The 12727-nt window shown below is 32.0% G+C and overlaps 3 protein-coding genes across 9 annotated transcripts in view; 1 reads left to right on the forward strand and 2 right to left on the reverse strand.

The window, feature by feature from the left end:
- The window catches only part of LOC108734196 (tenascin-R), a 190977-nt gene that overhangs the window by 20944 nt on the left and 157306 nt on the right, over positions 1-12727 (forward strand). The window lies entirely within an intron of this gene.
- On the reverse strand, positions 721-8139 carry LOC108734193 (protein croquemort-like). Of its 3 annotated transcripts, none has more exons than XM_018465628.2 (7): positions 7741-8139; positions 5447-5887; positions 4863-5072; positions 3525-3816; positions 2216-2418; positions 2077-2150; positions 721-1067 (listed from the first exon to the last, which is right to left on the reverse strand). In XM_018465628.2, exons 1-7 carry the CDS (start codon positions 7741-7743, stop codon positions 800-802), a joined length of 1491 nt encoding a protein of 496 aa, XP_018321130.1. In that variant the 5' UTR covers positions 7744-8139; the 3' UTR covers positions 721-799. The 3 variants fall into 3 exon arrangements, with proteins under 3 accessions (XP_018321130.1, XP_018321129.1, XP_018321131.1); XM_018465627.1 differs by lacking the exon at positions 7741-8139 and adding an exon at positions 7627-7734; XM_018465629.2 differs by lacking the exon at positions 7741-8139 and adding an exon at positions 6258-6398.
- The window catches only part of LOC108734191 (protein peste), a 23883-nt gene continuing 22465 nt past the window's right edge, over positions 11310-12727 (reverse strand). For 2 of the 4 annotated variants that reach the window (XM_025978634.1, XM_025978636.1), the window contains exons 6-7: positions 11831-11904; positions 11310-11666 (exon numbers count right to left, since the gene is read on the reverse strand). In XM_025978634.1, coding sequence (XP_025834419.1) covers positions 11396-11666; positions 11831-11904 — 345 coding nt within the window. In that variant the 3' untranslated portion in view covers positions 11310-11395. The remainder of the gene's footprint in view (positions 11667-11830; positions 11905-12727) is intronic. The other 2 variants (XM_025978635.1, XM_025978637.1) reach the window with 2 other exon arrangements.

Here is a 12727-nt window from a genome sequence, read left to right on the forward strand (position 1 = left end):
GGGTTGAAAGTTGATTATTTTGACAATTTTCATACACTATAATTCAAATAAAATTCAATAAAAAAATTATTTTCAAGCGGGTGGAGGTGGGGGATCGAAAGAGGGTGGTCACTTGAACAAAACCCGATAACCTAACCTAACCCAATCTATTGATAAAGATATTTAAATTTATATAACTCTCAATATTTTTATGTATTTTCCATTAGTGTTACCTTTGAATATTGTATAAAAATGACTAGGTATATAAATATTTACATGCCTAGAAATGTATAAAAATTGGCATGTTTATTAACTTTGAACCCCCATTATTTCTTATGGGGGTGAGACCGCCACGAACTTTTTATGGTACAGTGGTGGGGGAGACCTCCTCTTTCGATCCCCCATCCTCACCCCCCAAAGGGAGGGAGCCATCATCTAGACCTTTACCAAAATTTGTTTTATGTCGTCGATTATTTTTGACACGTATTTAGAACATCAACATTAGTGAAGCGGCGGGTAAAAGTTAGTACCAATATAAAGAACAAGCAGAATAGCTCAAAACCCCAACGCCAAAACAAGACACTGTAGTTGGACAACTACAGTGTCTTGTTTGGGGTTTTGAGCTATTCTGTTTGTTCTACAACAACCGCCAAAGTTTTTCCAATCTTCATATTTAACCAATATAAAGGATAAATTGTGAAGGATATGGATATAGAATTAACACTAAAATAAATAACAAAATTTTTAAAAACTGTTATGATGCACACTTTATTATTGCTATAAATAAAAATTTTGCCATGTTGTAACTGAAGAGATTTTGTTAAGATCGCAACGGCACTTCTTCGGGAATTTTTATTATTTCGGACATTTTTATTACTTGTGGTTCTTTCCGCCTCTCGCGTAGAAAATTGTAGAGTGCTAAAATTCCCAATACGAGTCCCAGACAGATCACTATCATACATAAAGCGACACCAAAATCCGGTAACCTTAACAAAATCCTGAATTTGTCGGCCACTTCACCTGACATTGTGAAATTCTGTTGAAACCAGAATATTGGAAACATCAGCTTTGGTACTTTCTGATAAAACCTTCGACACAAAAAAGACACTTCTTAAAATTTCATACACAAATCAACGTAATAATCATAATCATATTTCTACATAAAAAGGCTGCATCAATATTAACTCTATAAAATTGATCCTTAATGAGTTGTACGTAATTTTTTTACCATTAGTCATAATAGGAGAGGCACTAAACAAATATTAGGACTAAAATATTTACGAAAGTTACATATTAGGACTAAAATACAGTGTAAACTCTATATAACGACACTTAAGGGACTGAACATTTTTCGGCGTTATAAAGAATGGTCGTTAAATGGAGAAAAATAAAAGATATTATTTTACTACTCTATAATAATATGCATTCACCAATATAGTACACATTTTGCACACGAACATTATTATTCATACATTGCGTATAGCTTGTTATCTTCGTCTGATGTTTTTTGCTGCTCCAATATTTTAATTGTATTTTGTTACGTATTTTAGTCATATCTTGACATACTGTTGGATCAATTTGATAATATAAAAAGTATGTTTTTAATAGTTTCGCTGCATCAAGTGCTTGTTTGATGCTTGGTGGAGGGACAGGATCGTCTTCTTCAACAACATACATAGCTGCAGTTCTTATCTATTTCGTCAACTTAGAAAGTACTGCTCAATGATTTATAATGCCGCATTGTTGTCGTTATACAGAGTGTAATATTGTATAGAAAACAATGTGAACCAACCAAAGTCAAACAATTTCGACCTTTTAAGGAGTTTGTCGTTAAATCGAGTGACGTTATAAAGAGTTTACACTGTATTTATGAATGTTACAATGTGAGTAAAAATAAACTACTTTTTGTACAACATTCACTCTTTCTACGTAAACCAATATATTTCAACGTACTTTTTGAAGTTTTTACATGGGTATACCTATCATTGGAATTAAGAATTAATTTTACAATTAGAATAATAAAAGGCGCAAGCCCAAGTACAAAACCTTAAGAGAAAGATCAATATTGTTAACCTCTGATAGAATTTAAAAACTTACCATATATTTGGATCAGGTTCCAATAATACGTTTAATTGTATCCTGCCAGCGACATTGGTGATTACGCCCGTTTTCTAAAAATCAACGAAATAAATGTTTATTTAGGCATATAGTTTCAAAATAGTAATTGTTGTTTTACCGGTTCTAAAGTAATTGAAAATTCGTGATCGTCCTTTCGAGGGTTGAGTCCATCGAGAGCTCTTAAATAATAGGAATCGGCCTCATAAAAATGTGGGAGTGAGAAAAAAATTGGACTGTCCTGCCTGCATGCGGTAAGATTCATAACTCCAACGGGTAAACAATCGCCATTACAATAACAGACATTTTCAGGGGCGTATGTGCCTGGTATAAATGTAAAAAAAAATATTACCAGTTCATAAATACGAATTTAAGTAGGTACTAATTACTTATTTATCAAAATTTTCAAATTCTAACTGGTTAAAGACACTAAATCATAAACGTTAACGATCATAAAGTCATAAGTCATCTCTTCAAGGAAGCTGTCACCATCTGAGACAATAAAGGAATTTAAAGATGGAAGATTTATTTTAATAAACATTTTTTGAAAATATTCGGTCATTTAGCTATCCAGAATCCTTAATCCTTATTAATTTATGAGGATCATAATATAGATTTCTGAATGTTATTACACAAACATACCTACAATTTTCAAGTAAATGTGGTGAGAAATTTGATTTTTTGCATGGCATTTTTTGTGTTAGGTTCAACCATAATGGGGGGGTTGAAGAAAAAAAAAGAGAAACCAGACGAAGACAAGTCCCTAAAAGAGGACAGCAAACTCACTAAACTAAAATGATGGCGTCCTCAGGGGTAAATACTCCGGACGTAAACTAGTCCCCCATTCAGATGTCCGGGCGGGGACTACCTCGGGGATGTCATTAATAAGTGCAATAGGGGTAGGTGCAATATTTCACGAGTCGGGGCGTGGATTGTTAGGAGAATGAGGCAAGTAGGGTAATTAGAAAATTTAAAGGTTAAAAATGAAGAGGTATTAGAAAGAATAGGAGAACAGAGAACTCTACGGAAGTCAATGTGAAATAGGCGAGATAGGTTGGTAGGACACCTTCTGAGGCATGAAGGTCTAGTCAGAGACATATTAGAAGCAGAAACGGGAGTTAGGAGGGGTAGAGATAACCTAGACTAGAATACTCTTCGCAAATAGTTAAGGATGTGGGATGTTCTAATTTTAGGAAAAGGCGAAGATTAGCTCAGGATAGGAAGGAGTGGAGGCGCGTATCCAACCAGTCTTAGGACTGATGACCCTACGACCTTATGATGATGACGTTATGACTCTTCGTTTTGCGACTTATATATTTGCATGGATTATTTAAAAGTAAATTGATACGTAGGTACATGTTTGTTTATAAAATATTAGTAAAAGGAATAACTCCCTTAATTTTCAATTTCTAACATCCTAGCGTCCTTACCGTTATCAAAATTTTCGGGTCCCAGATGGTATTTATATCCATTAATCCCATTAATTTCTTCATCCCTTTCGTATGCCAACGAGAACGATCTGCATAGTTCGTAATGGAAGAAATATTGGTTATTCCTCTGCCTATTCATTGCGTACAATTCCGCAGCTGTTCCACGGATTTCTCTACAGCTTCCTTCATAAAATGGATTCGTCGTGTGATAGTTCCAGCTGTAGAGGCGTCCGTAATTTTGATCCTTGCTGACGCCCATGTTGAACACGTTCCCTCCTGAGGATCCGTTCGTCTATAATGTCAGGTTCTATAGAAAATAACACATCAAGAGAAACTGCTCGTTTTCATTAATTTTATCATTTTGACACAAACTCGGCGATCGGAAAACCCAATACGAAGAAGAATATTAAAAGATTTTTACAAAATGTTTTGCTGATATTGATCTTAGCAATCGTTTTTTTGCAAACAAAAAGAACACTTAGGTGGGAGTTTTATGATAAAATAAATTAATCGGCTTAAAATAACTAATCGTAAATATTGAAGTATATTAAACTAATAACTATACTTCGTTTATTTTCTCTAGCGATATGGCCCTTCCAATGTCTTGGATGCGCGCTACCAAAATCGTAGGTAGGGAGAAAAAAGCTCATTATACTCTCGACTCTTGTTCGTTAAACGTACTTTTCCATACAGTACCTGCCAAAAGTTTTGTTCAATCATGAATAGTAGTGCGAGTCGAAAACACGCGTTAAAGCCTTTAATATATCTTCAAATATAAATAAACATCTCGTTGATATTTTCAGTAGTAATTGGTACCAATAACGGCACATTTGAGCAATGCAATTTTAGTGGATAAAATGCTCAATTTTTCCGTGCAGTACTGTACGGATTATGCGCTCCTCACCTGTTAAGAGTTTGGCCGAGAGTTGTCTCCTTTCTTTTTTGGCCTAGTGCTGCTCTTTTCTACTTTGCGCCGGTCAAACTGAAGGTCACATCGCTACAGAAAGTAAACGAAGTATAATATTGTTATAAAGTATTGCATCGTGAGCATCTTTAGTTAAAGGTCAACAAATTGTTTATGTCTTAGAAGACCATGTCACTCTATAAAATGAAAATGTGTATCACGATCATATGACATACAAACAAATGTCATGCTTTGACCCTTGACACAAACCGATTGTTAGCGATGGAAAATTAGTAACTAGAAAAACATGTAGCAGATACTTAAATTGTATAACAGTATTATAGCTGTAACAATTACTCAAACTCGTTTTACAATAATTCAGAAAACTGTCTAACTTTAAATTATAATTATCAAATTAATAAAAATTAACTTACTCCATAGAGCCATCCAAATCTATCAGGCGCTACGGTTCCAGTTAGAAATGGGGGGATGAGATTAAAAGTATCCAATAAAGGATCTTTAAACCCTTCAAACAATAATTCTTTAACAGTTCTTCTTATGTACAAACTGCTTATAGACGACAAGTACAACGAAAATATTTTCTTCTGGAAGAAGTTAGCTTCCTTTAATTTCTTAGATGCCGCCTGAAATAGAAAGGATACCTTTTAATAACTTAATGCTACATTTTACTAAGGAGGATTGCTATTATTAAATATTTTGTATTTAATTCAAAAATCAATTTTTATGACTGGACTTGAGCATACCCAGCTGAAGTTCCATTAGTCGTTGTAATTCGTAATTATTTCTTTTTGAAGTGAAACTTCTTTATCGACGACAGAAAACAGATTTACTATGACATAAAACTGAAGAGTGTAACGTCACGCGTCATAGCGTCACACGTCATGTATGACCCCTAGTGGATATGTCATTAAATGAACAATTGTTTGATGACAGAAAATTTGTAAAAAGGCATATTTGCCTACAGTAATTTTTTATAAATTAAATTGTATTAACTTACGTATGCTACGAAGTTAATAGAAGTGATGACATCGGAAAAATTTCTTGAATTTTCCGTATCCTCGAAATAAGTGGAAACTGAAGAATAAGATACGGTTTCGTTTTCATTGAAAACAACATTTATTTTTTCCTTAAATTCTCTAAAGACGTAAGGCCCTACTTCTTCGAACCTCGGTTTAACATTTGGATTATAAATATCTTCTGGATTAGTCCAGTTAAAGAAATAAATATACATTGGGATCGGTTTAGCAGATTTTGACCAATGTCTTGTTGCTTCTGATGATGGTGCTACAGCAATAAGCTGTTGTACAAGTGTATCAAACATCCAAGATATGTTAACTATAATCATCAATCCAAAAACAATCAAAACTACGCCCAGAAGAAGTATCCAAATGTTCCTCCGAATTGCAGGACATTTTTTCATTTCCATCAGTTCCTGAAACTGAAAAATATCGCTAGAAATTTTTAATTATAACGCGTTTCTTATGCCACTGTTACAAACTCATTTGTAACAATGGCAGCCAATAACCTTTCCTTGTTTGCTCAAAGTGATAAGGCACTAAGAATTGATGCACCTCTTTGTTGTTTTTCATACATATAGCATAAAGCAAATCTACAAACATTTACTTTATTACATTTTATAATTTGTAAGTAAGAAACAAAAAATCGAACTCGAGCGACACAACCCGAAGATTTTGGGTCGCAGTATTTCACCTAGTTATTTTAGTCAAATAATTTTCAATATTTTTGTAGACAAATCAGTAAATAAAGTATTGTGATTGTTGCTAATCATTAAAAAAATATTTGCTTACCTTGAAGCCTTCAAAACAAAAAGAGAAAATAGGATATAGATAATATGTTTTGGTTTTTTAAAAAGAAAGATCAGTTGCTGAAGGTATCGCACAATTTTGATTGTCAGTCATAGATTAAGTTCACCATTGTTAAAGAATTTGCAAGAAAAAATTAACATACAATGATAACTTATACAAGGTCAAGCAAAATTCACTTACGAATATACGTATAAGAAATATATAGTGAATTATTGTTTAAAAAAGGAATTATTTTTATCGCAAACATTGCAAAGATATATTTTATCAATGGATTTATAAAATATCAGGTGATTGGTTTGTCTGTAACATTCAAACTGTTACCGTAAACAATTTCGTTAAAACTTAAGGATGCATCACACTACATGTTATCAATTAACTAAGAATATGTACTTAAATGTGTACTAGTTTGTTCTCTAAAATGACTAATTATCATCAAGAGGCTACTGTTCTCTCTGATTACATTAGGTATAATTTAAGAAAAGGTTATTTAATTTTCCATATTTTTCTTAATGTTCTTAGATTGATTCATACATGTTTTTGTGAATCAAATTAAACGTTATGAATAGTGGTGATATGAAACAAAGTATCGTTGATAATTGATAAGTCTTTCGTCGCCTTAAAAATTTGAATTCAAATTGACACTTTCATATGTGATAAATCCTATCTGAACAACTGTCGTCTGAAATATTCGCTTATCAGTTATTTTATTAGCACAAGATTAATAAAATACAACCTGGACATAATTTTTATGGTGGTTATTAGACAAAGTTAATATTAGAAATAATTTATCAGCTATTTCTTCCATAACCTCATGAAAAAGTCACATTATGGCCGAAAAAGTACCTATTTTGGAGCATTAATACCAAATAAATATAAACTTTCTTAACATAAATGGAAATTAGTTTTATTAACACATATTATTTTATTATGAAGACTAGATACGATGCCTTAAAATCATCACAGGTTCACTGAACTAATAAAGCGATAAATTGTGGATATATAAAATTTTACAAAATTTACATGTATTTACAACGATAGCTTCTTATCAATAACATGTAATAATTATCGAAAGTTGAGAACAAGGATTTATCAAAATGGCAATATTAGCAAAATCTTTTGGAATCTGATAACTTTTTAATAAAACAGAAAGTAGAAAAAAAACTGGGTTATTGTTTATTAATGATAAACTAGAACAATTGTTTGATAAAATAACATGGTAATAATTGTTTTTAAGATTTCAGAAAATTTAAAAATGTATTACTACAATTACAACAGAAAAGTCGTTGTTCTTTTTCACATAAAGTTTTATATATTATTAATTCGAATAAACGAATGAACAGTAAGTACTTACTTTTGTTCTCAATCCCATTAGAAACTTTTAAAAACCACATAAATTTCTATAACAAGTCAATCCACTCTCATGCTAAACACCGAATAAATGTTGTACTGTTGTTAATACACTTACCATCAATAATAGAATGTAAACCTTATAGTTTCCTCATCGTATCACAAAACGAACCCTGCTATCAGTATCTAATCGCGACCTCTGAAACTGTTTATAAACGAGTGCAAATCGCTTCTATCCTACATTTTTGAAAGTTAAAGTAAACAAAAGAGGTCTTGTGTATATAATATTTGGTTTAATTTACTAATGTTATGATTAACTTGAATTTGTCTAAAACCATAATAATAAGAAAGCAAGGAAAGAAAATTTGCGCGATAAAAAGTTGCAACAGAGAATTTTCAACAACGTTGGCGCTGGCGATAAGAAAATTGCAGACTGAAGGACTGATAAAAATTGTTATTTATCTTTTTATCTTGTTCATTTTACGTAATACTTTTAAACTAAATTTACGAAGAAAACAGGACATTTAATCGTAAATGCAATACATAAAACGATATCGTTCAAAAAATTATTCCAGTTTTATTTATAATTGAATGTACTTTAAAACAATAAAACACAAAATTTTAGACGGTCCACTTCTTATTTAATTCGTATATACTTATGGAATGATACATACAATTTAGACATCTTTTTAGAAGTGAGTTAGTTTAATATGAAAATGCATTTCTGAATCTTTAACCCCTACAAACTACTTCAAATTAATGGAAAAAAAAATTGTTGCTGTTGTCACATCCCCGCCGGGAATCGAACCCGGGACCTACTGTTGTCACCTCTCGTAGTTTAGTGGCCAGAACATTGGTGCGTAAAGCCAAAGGTCCCGCGTTCGATTCCCGACGAGGGTGTGACAACAGCAACAATTTTTCCTTCATTAATTTGAAGTAGTTTGTAGGGGGTAAAAATTCAGAATGAATTTTCAGAATAATATGGCATATTATGGGATGAAGTTTGGAAAGCTGATAATGACACAGTAAATTATTGATATATAGTAACAAGAACTTATTGGATGTACGTATACTAGGGTGGTCGTTAAAAATTAAATTCTTTCGGACGCTCAAAAAAATCCTTTCTTTTGACGAAAAAACACGGGAAAAATTTTGCTTTTTGATTTTTAACAAGAATAACACGTGCCGACGGCCAATTGGATTTCATTTTTCGATAAAATTATAGTTTTTCGTTTTGAAAATAAATAAATAATATTGAATATAACTTGGTGGTCATTAAATAAATCTCTATAAATAAATAATTGTATATAAAATTTACAAAATTGTTCATATTTCAGGAAAAATAAAGTTGTTAGTTAGACTTAATAAAGTTTATAAGTTTACCAATGAGATTATTTTGACGGATATAAACTTCATCTAAAATCAAAAAAACCCTTTTGTAGAGAATTTAATTTCCTATCCTGTTTTCATGATTTTTTATCCAAATTCAATATTTCAAAAAACTATAATTTTATTGAAAAATGAACTTCAATTGACCGTCGGCACGTGCTCTTTTTGTTAAAAATCAAGAAGCAAAATTTTTCCCGTAGTTTTTGGTCAAAAGGAAGGATTTTTTTTGCGTCCGAAAGAATTTAATTTTTAACGATCACCCTAATGTATATGAATATGTACTATGTTGATCATTGTAATGTTCGTTTGTTTAATTATCCTGGATGATCTCTGCAATTATAAATGAAATTTTGGTGTTGTCTTTTTCTTCAGTTAGTTTGGTTAGATTAGAAAAGTAAGTTTGTGGCAGGAAAAGATAATATGAACGTAGTAAGTGTTATTGTGGACATGTCCATTCTTTTTCTCACAGGAATTTTTTGTTTAAAAAAATTGCTTTTAGCAAATATGACCCTGATTTTCACGGGACTAACTGTTGAACCATCTTCAGGGCTAATTCCCGAACAATAAACAATTGAATTGGAAAACTTTTGCATATTTGTTTGGCTATTTAAGCGTTATTAGGTTATTACGCTGACAGATTCTACCATTCTACATACATATGTGTAATTTCCCATGTTAAATTCCAGCGCAAGCAAATGCTTATCGGTTAGCCGCAGATAACAGAATTGATGAATTAACATATGTAGAGAAACATCCAGTTGGCGTTAGTACCGATACTAGACAGTAGAGAAACGCTGGATTACGTCTTGACTTGAAATTGAGCGATAAGTTATCCCTGACTTCTGGCCCGGTCAAAAATGAATAAAAATGTCACGCACACTTAATGTATTATCTATTTGTAACAGTCAAATTAATGGGGATTGCGTTTTTAGAACGAGTCCTTCAGTACCCACCCTACAAGGACGAGCAGATAAACCTAAGTTTGATGTTTCTGTTTATGCAAGAGTTTGCCTGTATCTGAATCAAAAACTGCAGGATTTCTATTCAACATATCTCATTTCAAATCCTATAATTCCGCAAATGTTATTAAGTACGGTAACGTCTGTTTTATATGATATCAAGAGGAAATCATAATAGAATTATTATACATAAGTAGATACGAAATAGTAGAGGTGGCCCGGGTGCCCGGTTTGGATCCGGTCCTTTTTTGTAGGATCCGACCGGGTAGCGGATGATGTCGTCAGGTACGCGACACTGTCAGACAAAGAACAAAAAATAAATACCAGCGATAACAATTTAATAAGTATAACAAAAGTATAAGTATAAGAAAAGAAGAAAAAAATTGTTAAAGGTGTATGTTTGGAGCACGGCGTTGTACGGGTGCGTAACATGGACAGTGGGCGCAGCGGTAAAGAAAAAGTTAGAAGCGTTCGAAATGTGGTGTTATAGGCGGATGATGAGGGTAACGTGGGTAGAAAAGATTAGAAATGAAGAGGTTTCAGAAAGAATAGGAGAAGCAGAGGACTCTATGGCAGACAATAAAAAATAGGCGAGATAGGTTGGTAGGACACCTTCTCAGGCATGAAGGTCTAGTCAGAGACATATTAGAGGCAGAAACAGGAGTTAGGAGGGGTAGAGGTAGACCTAGATTAGATTACTGTTCGCAAATAGTTAAGGATGTGGGTTGTTCTAGTTTTAGGGAAATGCGAAGTTTAGCTCAGGATAGGAAAGGGTGGAGGTACGTGTCCAACCAGTCTTAGTACTGACGACTTTATGATGATGATGATGATTACTATATATTTTTTGTTTTTGTTTATTTTTCCTCAGTATAGATCAGTATATATGACCGAACTATTACAATTTCTGTCGCTTGTTGGTATATGAGTTTTTGATTAACGATAACTTATTAGTATGGTTTTGTAAATTTTAAGACTGCTATTACAGACTCGTTTCAACGATTTCAACTCAATTTTAAAATTTCATTGGTTTGGAGTTCGAACGGCTTTTTAAAAGGGACTTAATCTGGTTTGGGACGTTGGTGATGGTGGTATTTAATAGAAAGTCGGTCAGAACTATTAACTGTAGTGGTTTTGCCGGGTACTCGGCACAGCTAAGGCTGGGTACACGGTTATCCGGCGCATCTTTACTAAATAGATATTAAAGCTAAAGAAGTACCAAAATGTACTGGTTTTTGATGTTTAGGCACACGAAGTAGCTTTAAAAATGTAAAAAGGATCATTTTATATGTAAAAAATAACTTTATTGAAAACATAAATATAATAATAATAACATTTTATACACAAAAAACGACATTATAAAATGTAAAAATGACAACGACAGTCACGAAATGAAGTAGTGGAATGAAAAGTGATGTTGTCGGAAGCTTATTTAGCGTTCATTTTCAGTGGTATTTCTTCCTTAGACAAAACTTTCTTACATTCGGATTGTTTTCCGCAAACAACTATTCCTAGAGATTTCTTTACTATTAATATCACACACACTAGACTTAACGTTATAAAGAATGTTCCTAAACTTAGGAATATGTAAGGCAAATTTAAAAGCACTTTCACCAAAAATATCAAGTTGTCTGGCATAGAAACGTTCTGTTCAAACCATAGCACTGGGAAAAATAATTTGGGAGCATCTTGGAGTAAACTGAAAAAACAGTTAGTAAAAATTATTAGGAATATCTCCAAGTGGTAGAAACTGGTGTCCGATATCCACAAAAGTGTTTGTAATAATCAGTGTCTTTTAATTAGAAATATTTAGTAATATAAATATAATTATCTAATGTATAATATATACAATTAAAAACTTACCCAATGTATGAAATTGGTTCCACTAATAAATTAAGTTGTAGTCTAGCAGATACTCGAAGGGGTAAACCAGTATCCTAAAAAGAAAATCGTGAATACTAATCTAGAAATGGTTTGCTATTTTATTTTAAAATTATCCGCAAAATCGAAATTATAATAAACATACAAAAATTATTAAAAATACGATGATGATTTCATAGAATATTTAATTTAAAGCATTCATTCAGCAATTTGTAAAGAACACATTTGAGTTACACCCATAGAAGTTGCTCAATTTTAAACAACAAATATTGACATAAATATTAAATATTAGATAGTTATTTGAATGATTTTACTCTTACATGCATACACGGAATGCATCAAGTTATAGTCAATAACAAACTTTATCAAGAGAACCCAAAAAGATAAGAAATGCCTACTTTTACAAGTTTTTATACGTAGAGAACCATGAAGAAATGCAAAGATCAAATATTAGCTTTTAATATTGTAGTTAGCAGTTTATCATCATGCATCGTGCAAATAAATAAATACATATCGTTTTTAGAAGCGCACAAACAATAGATATTAGATATAACTAATGTAAATTTAACACATAATATCCAACTCATAAATAATCACATATAAACAGCGTTATTTTTATGGATTAGGGATGCATTTTTTAGCGAGGAAGGACATTCATTTTCCAACACGGATTATCATAAAGTAATAGTTTGTCGAACAATATTAATAGTTAGAAGAGGGAAGGGCTGTTGTTTAATTTAAGATTTAAATTTCTAGCAAAGGGTCAAGCATAAAATTACAAAAATTGTATATCAGCAAATAAACACGAATGAAATGGAAAGTTTCTGATTTACTCTAATATATATAAAAATTTTAGATAATTTTGTCTGCCAATGATAC

This window comes from Agrilus planipennis, unplaced genomic scaffold (assembly GCF_000699045.2).
Source record: "Agrilus planipennis isolate EAB-ADULT unplaced genomic scaffold, Apla_2.0 scaffold7, whole genome shotgun sequence".
NCBI lineage: Eukaryota > Metazoa > Arthropoda > Insecta > Coleoptera > Buprestidae > Agrilus > Agrilus planipennis.